The 15,587-nt window shown below is 38.8% G+C and overlaps 1 protein-coding gene across 6 annotated transcripts in view; it reads left to right on the plus strand.

The window, feature by feature from the left end:
• The window catches only part of Ttbk2 (tau tubulin kinase 2), a 155,531-nt gene that overhangs the window by 126,204 nt on the left and 13,740 nt on the right, over nucleotides 1-15,587 (plus strand). For all 6 annotated transcript variants that reach the window (XM_010624804.2, XM_010624805.1, XM_033764975.1 and 3 more), the window contains 2 exons: nucleotides 2,981-3,197; nucleotides 8,659-8,870. In XM_010624804.2, the coding sequence (XP_010623106.1) occupies nucleotides 2,981-3,197; nucleotides 8,659-8,870 (429 nt within the window). The remainder of the gene's footprint in view (nucleotides 1-2,980; nucleotides 3,198-8,658; nucleotides 8,871-15,587) is intronic.

Here is a 15,587-nt window from a genome sequence, read left to right on the forward strand (position 1 = left end):
AAGGAGCCGGGAGTAGTTGGAAAGAAAGAAAATAATGCTGGGCATAAGGGGAGAAAGGATTTGGAAGAATACTTGAGTGATTCAAGGGGATATAGCTCAGTGGCATCATTCCTGCCTGGCAAGCACAAGGTCCTGAGTTCGATCCCCAGTACCGGAAAAAAAAATATATGAAAAAAGGTATCTACGAGACTAAATGTCTGGAGTACAAATATAGTTATCCATTTGCCTTTCCCTTTCCTCGGGAGTAGAGAATTCTTTGAATAAACTTGGAATACCATATAACTCACATAGCATATATGTCTATTGTTTTTGCCTCGGTGAATAAATTATATTGAGCTTCTCTCTGAAGAATCTTTTTGTAGCCTACTTATTTCTGATCTTTAATTAATTCTATATAAATCCATTCATTTAAAGTATTTTAGGCCAAACCACCCTTTTAGTGTATTCCATAGTCAACTGTAGGGACTACTAGGCTGTGCAGATTTTTCCTGGGAGGCATTACTCGTGCTTTTCCAGATTACTTACTCATAACCTGTTGATAAAGAGGTTCACCCAGCACTGAGCCACTTGGGCAGAAGTGGTAGTGGAGGTCATCAAGGCAGGAGGAATGCTGCTTGGAAGACACGGGTCTTGTCACAGGCATGTGAAGTACATGTGTTCCCCTTAGAGATTCCCTGCAAGGGTGCCCACGTTGCCACTCACAATGAATACTTGTGTGAGTTGATCCACCTTGCACTGTATTTTCCTAGATTCCAGGTCAGTTGTAAGAAATTCATCATTTGTTGTTTGGCTTTTTATTTTTCTTAGCAGTACCAGAGATTGAACCCAAGGAGTTCTGAGCTACATCCCAGCCTTTACCCCTGACCCTTGCCTGTGGGGATCAAACCCGGGGCCCTCACAGTGAGCTACACCTCCAACCCTTTTTCTTTTGCTTTTTTTCCTGGTACCAGGGTTCAAACTATGGACCTAGCGCTTGCGAGGCATGTGGCAGAACCACTGAGCTAAATCCCTGGCCCTCCAGCCCTTTTTTTTATTTTGAGACAAGGTCTCACTAAGTTACTGAGTTGCCCAGCCTGGGCTCAAACTTGCCATCTTCTTGCCTCACATTCTTAGAGTGCTGGGTTTGAAGGTGTGCACCACTGTACCCAGTTTAATTTTTTATTTCAAGACAATCTCCCTGAATTGGCCAGACTGGGCCAGAACTTACATTCTTGCTGCCTCAGCCTCCTGAATAACTGGGATTACAGGCATGTGCCACCACACTCAGGTGTTTTTATTCTTTAGTGATGCTGTTAACGAAAACCAGGGGTTCAAGCATGGCAGTCAAAGGCTTTACCCCCAGCCCTAATTGTGTACTGAATACTGTCAGCAACATTTTGTTTTTTTTTTTTTTTGAGACAGGGTCTCACTATGTAGTTGAGACTGACCTGGAACTCACTGTGTAGCCCAGGCTGGCCTCGAGCTCCCAGCAATCCTCCTGCCTCAGCCTCCCAAGTGCTGGGATTACAGGCGTGCACCACCACACCCTGCTTTCAGCAACATTTTTAAAAAGCAAAGAAGTGTAGAATGTGAGAGCTGACAAGCCTTTTCTCACAATAAATAAGAACTGAAAAGCTTATAGACCAGGACATAGGGTTACTTTGAAAGAAATATGCAGAAAAATACCGTAAAATACGTTGCATTTTTCCCATGTAGAACTATCTGAACTATATAGTTGCAGACTTTCTAGTTTCTCTTATAGGGCAAAATTTTTTTTTCTCCTCTTTGTGTTGCAGGGGCAGGTTGGGGGATGTTTAATAAAAATTTTATACATGAAAAAACTGCACATTTCATCCTATAGAATGGTAGATTGATCTGACACTTCTTTATTTCCTTATGGAACTTAGTAGTTTCCTGCATATTATTTGTATTTTCTATGAAAAATGGGTAAAGAAAAAAAATGTTACTATAACTGATAGAAAATAGACCAAATGTTTTTTTACTTTTAAAGTGATTGTCTAATCAATGAAATATTATGTTAGAATTTGTTTCAAATCATGTTCAAAATTCTGAATTTTCAAAATTTAGATTTTTTTCCTTTTTTCTTTATTGGTACATTTTAGGTATATAATATAGTTACATTCATCATTGAGATCTTGTACCTTTACATGATATATCTTTGTTCTCATTTTTCCCCATTCTCCTGCCCTCGCTTTACCCCCTTCACCCTTCCCTATTTATATAGACTTTGTTTCCATTTTTTTTCTTTTATTTTTTCTTTTCTTTTCTTAGCTTTCCCCTACCCTTCCTACTTCCCCTACACATTTAGACATTTTTTCCTATTACACAATATCAATTATACATTTTGATTCTTATTTATACTTTTAGTTTATCACACCAGAGAAACTATTCAGTATTTACACATCTGTGTCGTATTAATTTCACCTAAGAGTATGGCCTCAGTGTGCATCCACTTAGCTCTGTCTCTAGTTTCTCATTCTTTACATCTGAGTAGTACTCCATTTTATAAAAATACTACATCTTCTTTATCCAGTCTCCTGTTGATGGGCAATTGGGCTGTTTCCAAGTTTTAGCTATTACAAACTGTGCCACTATAAACATGGGTGCACATATATTGCTGTGGTATGATGCTTTTAATTCTTTTGGGAAGATCCCCAGCAGAGGAATAGCTGGGTCAGATGGGACCTTTAATTCAAGTTGTTTGAGGTATCTCTATATTGATTTCCACAGTAGATTTTTTTTTTATAATATTGGCATGACATGTTTTCAAAAAGTTATTATTATTATTATTTTTTTAAACCCTCTTAATTAGGCTGGTTTAGCTCAGTGGTTCTGCTGCCTGCCTCTCAAGCGCAAGGTCCAAGTTCAGTCCCCAGTACCAGGAAAAAAAAAAACCCTCTTAATTATGTGTGAGCTTCATTTCATCTCATGGTTATTTATGATTGTGATCTACATTTTTTTTTTCTTACCTCACTTTTAGAATTGCCAATGCCACTCCTATCCCTGGAGACTTGCTTCGAGAAAACACAGATGAAGTGTTCCCAGATGAACAACTCAGTGATGGAGAGAATGGCTTCCCAGCTGCTGTGTCTCCAGATAGAGTGCCTGGGTCCCCGGGACACCCTCGTCCCCAGGAGAAGGATGTCTGGGAAGAGATGGATGCCAATAAGAACAAGATAAAGCTTGGAATTTGTAAGGTATGTATTTTTGTCTTATTGCAGCAAAATATAGTTCTCTATTTTGAATGAAAAATACAATGGAATATTGTATTGTTAATTAAATATTCATAATTGCAGTGCTTTGGCTAATTTAGCCCATAACATACATGTTATATGCACCAAATATTAATCTTCATCTTGTATTTTATGAAAAAGATAAAAGTAATTTAAAAATAATGCAAGGGCTAGATGTGTAGTTCAGTGGTAGAACAGTTGCCCAGCATCCACACACAAGCCTCTGGGTTCAGTCCTCTTTACTGCAAGAAGGGCAGGAAATAAAGGACACAATTTTGTCTTGATTAGAATTGCCCCCCTGTCAGTGTGGAGGGAGAGACAGATTTCTGAATTGTATAACTAAATTTTTAATTTAGGAGCAAGATTTTTCCCAAGCCCTTCTTTGATCTCATTATTCCTTGCTCCTTTCCCTTTTATAGAGGATAAGATGAAGACAGTTGGATCATAGGGGCAATGAATTATAAATCAGATGTGTGTGTGTTTATAAAGGTTTGGTTAGGAAGGAAGTTAAACTCATACTTGTGTGGTGAGGCTTGGGCTCGTACTTTAATGTGATTAACTGAAATCTGGCTGGTCATACTTTGTGCTTGGAACAGATGCGGGCAGGAACTGACTGTCATCAGCTCTCAGGAGTCTGGCTTCTCTGGAGACAGTTGTTAAGGAGATTGTCTTAGTTTTGGGAGGTTGCTGTAACAAAATCCTAAGATGGATATAGTAACCTAGAATATCCTAAGTTGGGCGTATTATAAGCAACAGAAATTTGTTTTTTGGCGTTTTGGAGGATGGGAAGTCCCAAGTCAAGGCAGATTGGGTGAGGGCCCACTTTCTTCTTCCTGCTTAGTGTTTTCCTTACATGGCTGAAGAGGCAAAAGATCTCTCTTGGGCCTTTCATAAGGATACTAATCTTAACTCCTGAGGGCTCCGCCTCTGACCTACCTAATCACCTCCCAACATTCACCTCCTAATAGCATCACTTTGGGAGTTAGGGTTTCAGCATATGAATGCAAAAGAAATACAGAACTTCAGGACATCCCAGTGGCAGGTACAGTACAGACTTTGAAGTCATGGGAGACACTTCCAAGAATGTTCTGTGTAGAGATGTGGTAAGCCACTTGCAGTCTGACTGTGAATCAACTGTCCTTCCTAACAGCGTTTAGGAATGAGTACTGAAGATTAAATGGGGTCGTAACAGGGGGATGTGTGGTACTGGGGATGGAATCCAGTGCCTCATGCCTGCTAAGTGTGCACTCTGCTTATTGAGCTACACGTGCAGCACTTTGTAGCATCACTGTGTCTGTGTTGATAGCACTATACTTTTTTGTTTTGGTTTGGTTTGGTTTTTGAGATATGGTCTTGCTATGTTATCCAAGCTGGCCTAGAACTCACTACGTACCCCAGGATGGCCTCTAAACTCTCAGCGCTCCTCTTGCCTCAGCCTCATGAGTGCTGGGATTTCAGGGATATGCCACCACACCTGGTTTTGTTTTCTTTTCTTTTGTACTTTTTTGGGGGCCACAGAGTCTCTTTTGTAATGTAGGCTGGCCTTGAACTCACTGTGTATCCCAGGTTGGCCTTGAACTTGAGGTGATCCTCCTCCCTCAGCCTTCTGAAGTGCTAGGATTACAGGGATATGCTGCCACAACTAGGTTGACCTTTTTTTTTAGCATTTTATGTGGCCCAGGCTGGCCTTGCACTTGTGATCTTTCTGCCCTATTCTCTGGAATAAAGTGCATGCTACCATGCCCAACTGTTCTTAGAGCTGGGCATGGTGGCACACAAGGCCAGCCTGGGCTACGTAATGAAACCATATCTCAGTAAACCAAAAATCTGGCCAGGGATTTAAAAGCTCAGTAGTTCTGCCACCTGCCTTGAAAGCACAAGGTTCCAAATTCAATCCCTGGTACCAAAAAAAAAAAATCCAAAACAATAAGGAGCTAATTTTATTATCTTTAAAATTTTGTATATAGGTATTTGTATTATTACAAAGCGTAAGCAAGCATGTAAACCCACCACTTGAGCTGAGAACTGAAATGTAATGTGTTCCTTCTATGTATTTTTTGTTTTGTTTTGTTGTGAGACAGGGTCTCGCTATGTGTAGTTCAGGCTGGCCCTGAACTCCCTGTGTAGCCCAGGCTGGACTTGAACTTGCAGCAGTCCTCCTGGCTCAGCTCCTGGGTGTTGGGATTACAGGTGTAGGCCACTATGCCTGGCTATTGTGACTTCTTTTTAAAGTGGCATATATAGTAACTAGACAGTCTTAGCATTTTTATGCTAAAATATTACATTGAGATATTTTTTAATTTGTTGCTCCTATTTTCAAAATTTCTATTTGTTCAGTTTTTTGTGTTTCTTGCCCACTTTTTTGGATTGTAGATTTTGTTCGTTTGTTTTCTCCTTCAGTTTTCTCTTTGTACTTATTTGGAATTTAAATATTCTAACTTTTCTTTTAACCAGACATAGATTAGTGCATGCCTTGGTCCCCGTTACAGGCAGAAGCAGGACGGTCACTTGTGTCCAGGAGTTCAGGGCCAGCCTGACAAGACATTGAGACCTCTTGTTTCTAAATAAAAGAAAGAAAGAATTGGGAAATCAGAGCCGTGCGTGGTGGTACTCGCCTGTAATCCCAGCACTCAGGAGGCTGAGGCAGGAGGATTGCTGTGAGTTCGAGGTCAGTCTCAACTACATAGTGAGACCCTGTCTCCAAAAAAAAGAATTGGGAAATCATTTTTATTCTATTCTTTTAGAAATTTCTTATATATTTTTGACATAAAGTCTGAAATGAAACAGTCTTAACCACCTTTCTGATATTTCAAGGAACTTAGAACATTTTAATTTTAGTTATCCTAGTATTTTAGTTCTGTTCTTTTTTTTAAAAGTCTTTCCTTTTAAAAAATTACTCACAGTAGCTTATTATTAGATGTGGTTCTTTTGTACAGGTAATGTTCATATGCACTTTCAAAGAGATTTACCATTTCCTTTGACTTCTGAAAGTCTTGGGCTCATCTCCCTCAAACATTTCCTTTAAATTGGGGCCTTTTATTTAATTTTAAATTTCTGTAGTGCTGGATGCTAGATAAGCACTTTACCACTAAGCCACATTCCCAGCCACTTCAGGTTTTTTTATTTTTATTTTTATTTATTTTTATTTTTTTTGAGACAGGGTCTCACTATGTAGTTGAGACTGACCTGGAACTCACTATGTAGCCCGGGCTGGTCTCAAACTCACAGCTATCCTCCTGCCTCAGCCTCCTGAGTGCTGGGATTACAGGCGTGTGCCACCACGCCCAGCTCAGGTTTTTGATAAAACTTTATTTCAAAGTTTACTTATCTAAAACTGTGTTTTAGTTTTATTCTTTTAAGACAGTTTACCCTGGATACAAAGTTTTTATTGAAACCTATTTTTCCTCTTGTTTCTAGTGGTTATTCAAAAGTTTTGTGTCATTCTCTTTCACTTGTTTTCTTTGGTGGTAATCAGTTCTCCTTGGATGCCCTCTTTCCTTCTCAGCTGCTGCTCAGCCCTTGTCTGTGATGTTCTGCATCTCAACTGTGATGTGCCTGAACATATATATCTTTATTTTGCTTAGGATATCTTGTATTTCCTGAATATTTTTATTTTTTTTATTTTTTATTTTTTTGGTACCGAGGATTGAACTAAGAACCTTGTGCTTGCAAGGCAGGTGGCGGCGCCACTGAGCTAAGTCCCCAGCCCTTGATTTCATGTTTTTGTGTCAGTTCTGGGAAATGTGCATCCACTCTACTAAATATTGTCACTTTTTCATTCTTTTAGCTCTTTCTAGGACTTCAATTATATATATATATATATATATATATTGTGTCTATTTATTCTATCTTTCATATCTCTTAATATCTTTTTTCATATTTTGCTTTTCTTTATCTTGTTTCACTCTTAGGTAATTTCTTTGACTGTTGTGTTCCAGTCCATTGATTAATAGATTAATAACTCCTTTTTCTTTGCTGGGTTTTGGGGGGTTGTTTGGCTTTGGTTTGATTTGGTTCTTTTGAAACAGGGACTTGCTTTGTTGTTCAGGCTGGCCTCCTGCCTTAGCATTCTGAGGGATGAGATTACAAGCTTGCACTGGCATGCCCAGCTTCTTTTTTAGACAAAGTCTCCCTGTGTAGCCCAGGCTGGCCTCGACATTGGGGTGATTTTTTTGTCTGAATAAGTTTGATAGCTGAAGTCTTTGAGAGTTTTAAACGTTACTGTTTTAAATTATTATTTGTGCTGGCTCAGTCAATTGTGGCATGCCTTCTTCCGTGTACTAGTGTTTTATTCATAATTAATAATTGACGAGAATTCAAATCAAGGCTCAAGGGACCTTCCCTTGGAGAAGGTTGGGTGGAGCATACACCTGCTTGGAGACCCCGGGCCCACCCTGCTGGTCTCTCCTCAGTACAGGTTCCCAGGCTTGCCTTGCTCCTCCTTCCTGCTCTTTCCCAGACATGTACCTCTCTAGCCTCAATCTTGTTATTTGTTTTTGAGAGAAGGAATAAGAAAGAGAAGGGAGTGACTCGTGTTTGGTGAGCTCTCCTTACTCTTTCACGGCCACTTACATCTCAAAGAGATATACTTTCCAGGTTTTAGCTTTAGTTTAGCAGAGTAGGATCCTGCAGGGACCTGGTCAGATTTAAGGCAAAATGCCACACATCTGTAATCGCACCACCCAGGGCGGCTGAGGCAGGAGGAATGCAAGTTGCCTCCACAGTTTAGTGATGCTCTGTGAAAAATAAAAGGGGAGGGAGAAGAAGTAAAAACATTAAGATGTGTTATGTATAGGCAGCATCTCCTCACAGTTAGCATAATTGTCATGTGCTGCAAACAGGTACTAATAACGAATTTTTTTTAAAGAAAAAGAAGTATGGGGCCAGGGATTTAGCTCAGTGGTTCCAGTGCCTGCCTTGCAAGTGCAAGGGTCTGAGTTCGATCCCCAGTACCAAAAAAAGAAAAAGAAGTACAGGTTGAGGATGGAGCTCAGCAGGTACAGCACTCCTTGTTTAGATCCCAGCACTGGGGGAAAAAAAAAAAGCCAAAGTCATTAAACATTTGAAAACTGTTTATCTTTTTGCTTGGCTTTTTTTTTTTTTTTTTTTTTTTTTTTGATACTGGGGATTGAACTCAGGACCTTGCACTTACGAGGCAGGTGGCAGAACCACTGAGCTAAATCTCCAGTTTAAAACTGTTTATCGTGTACCAAATATACACAATAATTTAAAAATAGCGAAAGGTTACTATAAACTAAGAATTCTTTTTTATAAAGGGCTAATGGGAATGTAATTAAGTATACTACCGAAAATATCCAAATCTGAAAATACGTCTAACCATTTGTTTCTATTCAGAGGCCTCAGTGGTTCCTCACAGGGGAGGTGCCTGGACTGTTTTTAATGGCTTTGTTTTCCATCTTTCTAGGCTGCCACTGAAGAGGAACACAGCCACGACCAAGCCAACTGCATCCTCCATGCCCCAAGCCTTGGTTCTCCCATCCGCGTGCGCTCAGAGACAGCTCAGCCTGACAGGGACGCGCGGCTGGTGCGCAGGCTGCGCTCCATCCACAGCCTGGAGCTGGAGAAGCGTCTGACCCTGGAGCCCAAGCCAGACACTGACAGGTTTCTCGAGACCTGGTATAAAATAGGGTTTCTTCCTTTTTAAAGGCTCTAAAGTGTAATTAGTATTTCTTTTCTTTTTTCCCCAAGACAGGATCTTGCTATGTAGTTTAGTTCAGGCTGGCCTCCAATTTAGGAGCCTTATGCCTCAGCTGCCTGAGTGCTGGAATTATAGGCGTGCACCACCCACCATACCTGGTAGTAATTCTTTTTTTTTAGGTACATTTTAGATGTACATAATGATAACATTCATCAAGGGGGATTAGTACCTGTACATGATATATCTTGCTGCTTTTTTTCCTATTCCTCTCCCCCCTTCAAATCTTCTTTCTCTCCTTTGCAAAAGTTTTGTTTCCACTTTTTTCCTTCTGTTCTTTTTTTCCTTATCCCTTCTTTCTTTTCCCCCTCTGACTTCGTTTGCTCCCCGTCTCATTTGAACATTTTCTTCTCATTTCCCAATGGCTACTATACACATTGGTCCTTATTCCACTTTCAGTTTCTCACACCAGAGAAACAACATGATATTTAAATGTGTGTCCGATTTATTTCACTTAAGAATATGGTCTCAAGGTGCTTTCATTTACCTTGAAATGTCTCAAATTTACCCTTCTTTGTGGCAGAGTAGTACTCCATTTTCTTTATCCACTCATCAGTTGGTGAGTATTTGGTCTGTTTCCAAGATTTAGCTATTACAACTCTGCTGCTATAAGCATTGGTGAGCATATATCACTGTGGTATGATGCTTTTCTTGATTTGGAAAGATGCTAAGAAGAATAGCTGGGTTGAATGGAACCTGTAGTTTCTGTTTTATGAGAAATCTCCACACTGATTTCCGCAGTGGTTACACCAGTGTTCCCTCCCTCCAACAGTGGAGAAGGGTTCCTTTTCCACCAGACCCCTGGCAGCATTTGTTGTTGGTTGAATTCTTGTTAGCAGACATTCTTTCTGGAGTAAGATGGAATTTCAACGTTGTTTTAATTTGCATCTCTCAAATGACCAGTGATATTAAACATTTTTTCATATATTTATTTGCTGTGTGTACTTCTTTTTTGTTGTTGTTGTTTGGTTTTTGTTTTTAGAGACAGGGTCTTACTATGTAGTTGAGACTGACCTGGAACTCACTATGTAGGCCAGGCTGGTCTTGAACTCACAGTGATCCTCCTGCCTCAGCCTCCTGAGTGCTGGGATTACAGGCGTGCACCATGTTTGTACTTCTTTGTGTGAGAAGGGTCTATTCATTTCAGATGCCCATTTTTGGATTGGGTCTTTAAATTGGGGGGGTCTAGTTTTGTTTTTTAGTTCTTTATATATTTTAGATAGTAGGCCTTTGAGAAGCAGTGGGCAAAATTTTTTTTCCACATTGTGGGTCTCTTTCTTTTATTGATGGTTTCTCTTGCTGTGCGAAAGCTTTTTAATGAGATTAGATCCCCGTTGTTGATTCTTTGTGATATTTTCTGTGCAATCAGAGTTTTGTTCATGAAGTCTTGGCCTACACCAGTGTCTTCAAGAGTTCCACCTTATGTGTCTTGCAGCAGATTTAGTATTTTAATGCTTAGATCTTTGATCCACTTCAGTTTTAGTTTAGTGCATGGTTAAAGATATATGTCTACAGGGCTGGTGTGCCTGCCTTGGAATCACAAGATCCTAAATTCAATCCCCAGTACCAGGAAAAATAAAAATATAGGTCTAGTTTTAATCTTGAGCATGTGGAAAGCCAGTTTTTCCAGCACCATTTATTAAAGAGGCTGTCTTTCTTTCAGTGAAGGTGTTTGGCTCCTTTGTCAAAAGGTGGCTGAGTATGTTTGAGTTGTTTCTGCATCCCCTAGTCTGTTCCACTGAGTTCAATTCTACTTTTTTTTTTTTTGCCAGTACCAAGCTGTTTTTATGATAGTAGCCTTAAAGTATAATTTCAAGTCAGGATTGTGATACTTCCTGCCTTGCCTTTGTTGCCCAGAATTGCCTTTGCTATTTCTAGGTCTCTTCTGGTTCCAAATGAATTTTAGGATTGTTTTCTCTAATTCTGTGAGATAAGTTATTGGTATTTTGATTAGGATTGCATTAAATGTGTATAACAGTTTTGGAAGTATGGCTATTTTTTGCTGTATTTGTTCTTCCTATCAAAGAACAAGGGATATCTTTCTATTTTCTGATATCCTCTTTGATGTCTTTTTTCAGAGTTCTGTAGTTTTCCGTGTAGAGATCTTTTTCTTCCTTAGATTGATTCCTAGGTATTTATTTCATTTTTTGGATGCTATCATGAAAGGTGTTCCTTCCCTGATTATTCTTTTTCTTTTTGGTACCAGGGGTTGAACTCAGGTCTTCTCACTTGCCAGGCAGGCGGCGGAACCACTGAGCTAAATCACCAGCCCTCCCTAATTATTCTTTCAGTGAGTTTGTTATTCTTGTATAGGAATGCCTTTGATTTTTGAGTGTTGACTTTGTATCCAGCTACTCTACTGAATTTGGTTTTTAAATCTAGAAGTCTTTTGGTGCATTTTTTTGGCATCTTCTATGTAGAGTTTTATGTCATCTGCAAATAAAGATGTTATTACTTCTTGCTTTCCTATCCTTATTCCTTTTATTTCTCTTGTCTGATTGCTTTCGCTGAGGACTATATTGAATAAGAATGGTAACAGAGGATGTCCCTGTCCTGTTCCTGATTTTAGACTGAAAGTTTTTAGTTTTTGTCTATTTAGTATGATGCTGGCTGTTGATTTGTTATAGATAGCTTTTATCAGGTTGAGATATAGACCATCTGTTCCAATTTTCTGTAGGGTTTTTGTCATGAATGGGTGTTGGACTTCATCAGATGTGTTTTCTGCATCTATTGAGATGATCATATGATTTTTTATCCTTGACTGTGTTAATATTTGTATTTATTGATTTCCATGTGCTGAACCATCCCTGCATCCCAGCATGAATCCAACTTGGTCAGGGTGTGTAACCTTCTTGACGATTTACTACATTCTGTTTGCCAGTATCTTATTGAGGATTTCTCTTTTCTGATTGAATCCTTCCCTGGTTTTGTTATAAGGGTATTGCTTGTTTCCAAGAATGAGTTTGGAAATACTGCTTCCCTTTCAATTTCATGAAAGAGTTTGAGAAGTAGCAGCATTAGGTCTTCTCTAAATTTCTCGTAGAATTCAGCAGTGAATCCATTAGGACCTGGGCTTTTCTTTGTTGGTAGATTTTTAATTACATCTTCAGTTTCATTGTCTGATACTGGTTTACCAAAAATTTTAATATCTTCTGAATTCAGCTTTGGTAATTAATAGGTTTCTAGGAATCTGTCCATTTCTTCTGTGTTTCCATCTTCTTTGGGGGGGAGGGATTACCAGGGCTCAAAATTGGGTCCTTGCCTTTGCAAGGTAGGTAGCAGAACCATGTGTTTCCCACCTTATTAGAATACAGGTTCTTGAAGTAGGTACTGATGATCTTCTGGATTTCTGTAGTATGTGTTTTGATTTCACTCTTTTCATTCCTAATTGATAAGGTTGGCTAAACGTTTGTCAGTCTTATTTAATATTTCAAAGAACTAATTCTGCAATTTATTGATTTTCTTACTCTTCATTGCATTAATTTGTGCTGTGATCTTTTTAAAAAAAAATTTTTTTTGAGACAGGGTCTCACTGTGCAGTTCAGGCTGGCTTTGAACTCACTGTGTATAGCCCATGTTGGGCTTGAACTTGTGGTGGTCCTCAGCCTCTCACATACTGGAATTACAAGCATTTGCCACCATGCCTGGCTGCTCTCATCTTTATAATTTATTACCTTGTATGAGCTTTGGCCTTGTCTTGCTCCTCTTTATTCTAGAAATACCCAGTTTTTCTGATGTGGGAATTCACCGCTGTAAATTTCCCTCACAGGACTGATTTCATTGTATTCCATCAGTTCCAGTATGTTGTATTGGCATTCTAATTGTAGGAACTGTCCGATTTCTTATTTAATTTAATCTGTTGGTTCTGCAGCCTGTCTTGCAAGTGCAAGGACCTGAGTTCGATCCCTGGTACCAAAAAAAGGGGAGATGTAATTTAATCTGTGATCCATTGGTTGTTCAGGAGAGTGTTGTTTGATTTCCATGTGTCTATGGAGTTCTTGTGGTTTCTTTTGCCATTGATTTCCAATTTCATTGCACCATGGTCTGATAATATGCACTATATAATTTCAGTTTTTTTATATTTACTTAAATATGTTTTGTGAGCTAGTATGTGGTCTGTTTGGAGACTGTCCCATGTGCAGCTGAGAAGAATGTGTATTCTGATGTTGTGGGGTAGAGCACTCTGTAGACATTTACTAAATCCATCTGTTCAATATTTCATTGTTGATTTTTTTTTTTTTTTTTTTTTTTTTTTTTTGGTACCAGGGATTGAACTCAGGTCCTTGTGTTTCCAAGGCAGGCACAGATCTACTGTGTGGCCCTGTAGACATACATCTTTAACCATGCACTAAACTAAAATTGTTGATTTTTTTTGTCTGGTTGCTCTATTTGTGACTGCGGAGTATTGAGGTCCCCCATTACAATTTTATTAGTGTTTATTTGATTTTTCGTGTTTGTTAATATTTGTTTTATATGTTGGATGAGTTCTTTATATTTGTTTTCTCTTTCTCTTGGGTTGTACCCTTTCTTGGTTAATCTTGGCTTGAAATCCACTTTGTCGGCAAATGGAATAAGCTACCCTTGCTTTTCTCCTGGTTCCTGTTTTATAGAGTATTGTTTTCCATCCTTTGACTTTCAGGCTATCAATTTTTAAAGATTCTTAAATGCAGCATACTGTTAGATCTTGCTTCTTGATCCATTCTGCCAGTCTTTTTCTTTTGATTGAAGTATTGAGACCATTTACATTGATTATACAAAAACTAGTATTTATTGATTTATCCTTGTTATGTTATTTTCCTATTGACCTCTCTTTTTCCCCCTCTGTTTAATTATTTCTCTTGCCTGGAGGATTCATTCTGTTGAGGTTCATGAAGTTGTAGTTCTTGTTATTTCTTTTTAGCCTTTGAGAACATTTTGGAGTGCTGGTTTGATGAGCATGAATTTCTTCACATGTTCTTTGTCATAGATGTATCTTATTTCTTCATCGATTTTGAAAGATAGTTTTGCAGGGTACATCAATCTGAGTTGGAGATTGTTTTATTTTAGGGCTTGAAATACTTCAAGTTCTTGAGTTGAGGGCTTGTGTTGAGAAGTCTGCTGTAATTCTAATGGGCTTTCCTTTGTAGATGATTTGCTTCTTTTCTCTGAACAGATTTTAATACTCAGTTCTTGTGTGAGTTTCTGGAATCTTAACTATTATATGTTTTGGTGTAGTTTTTTTTTCATGGCTAATTGCAGTTCTGTATGCCTCACTTATCTGTATGTCAAATTCTTTTAGCCTGTTTGGGAAGTTTTCTGCCAGTACTTATGTGAAATAGTTTTTTGTGTGTTTTGCTCTATCTCCTCCTTTATCATTGACTCCTATCAAACTTATGTTATTCTTTCCATCATTTAGAAGCTGTTAGATTGATTTTTTGTGCTCCCTTGCTATTTTAAGAAATCTTTTTTATCATGACTGCTAACCACAATCCTGTCTGATACTCTGCCCTCACACTGACTCATTCTGCTGCATATACTTTCACTGGAAGTTTTGATCTCTTGGATATCTGTTTGACACTGTTTCATGGATTCTATTTCTTTCCTGTGTTGGTTGATCATGGTTTCCATCATTTTTCTAAGCTCCTCTTTTTTTTAATCCATATTTGCTATAGAGCCACTAAAAATGTCTTTCATTATAGTCATCATCTCTGTACTTATCTGAGACACTGTTTATGTTTTTTGGTTTTTGTTTTTCTAGATCCTCATTTATCTGCTTTGTTACTTCCACTGTTACAACTTCAGAGAGTCAAGTAGGTGGGTTTGAAATTATTCCCCCTCGCTGCCTCTTGGGTTTTCCTTTGGTCAGCTGGAAAGGTGGGGTTGCATTGTGCTTGTCTTCTTATTTTCTTTTTAGTTTAATTCCTGAGTTAATGATTGTAAATTGCTTATGGCTAGTATCTTTATTGCTAGTTTTTAGAAACATTAGGAAATGACTACTTCTCAGAGATGTTTTCAAGGTGTAGCTAGATTTAGGGTTTTGAATCTGCAAGATCTTCAATTTATTGGAGATGCGAAGTTGCTGCCTATTTGGCCCATCCCCTCATTCTTTGGCATTGGTATATTGTATTGTTTATGACCTGTAGGCATTCTCAGCCTTGGCCTACCAGGAAGAGCAGTTGATGAGAACAACTGTGACATCTTGGCTAAAGTAATACAATCAACAATATCAATGACATTAAACACATCCTAGAAAATTACAAACTGGTAATTATTAATTTGGCACCTTTTACTGTACGAACTAAATTAGTGGGTATATAACAAAACCACAAACAAACCAAAAAATTGTATATATTGAATATGCCCTCTTTATGGTGATTTCACCCTCAGGGAAGAAAATGTAAAAGGAGTTGGGTGAAAAATATGAAATAGAAGATGAAGAGAGGGGCTGGGGATTTAGCTCAGTGGCATCGCCACCGGCCTCACAAGCACAAGGCGCTGAGTTTGATCCCAGTACCAAAAAAAAAAGCTGGGCGTGGTGGCACATGCCTGTAATCCCAGCACTCTGGAGGCTGAGGCAGGAGTATCGCTGTGAGTTTGAGACCAGCCTGGGCTACACAGTGAGTTCCAGTTCAGTCTCAGCTACATAGTAAGCCTGTCTC

This window comes from Fukomys damarensis, unplaced genomic scaffold (genome assembly GCF_012274545.1).
Source record: "Fukomys damarensis isolate Sample0158 unplaced genomic scaffold, DMR_v1.0_HiC HiC_scaffold_17, whole genome shotgun sequence".
Taxonomy (NCBI): Eukaryota; Metazoa; Chordata; class Mammalia; order Rodentia; family Bathyergidae; genus Fukomys; species Fukomys damarensis.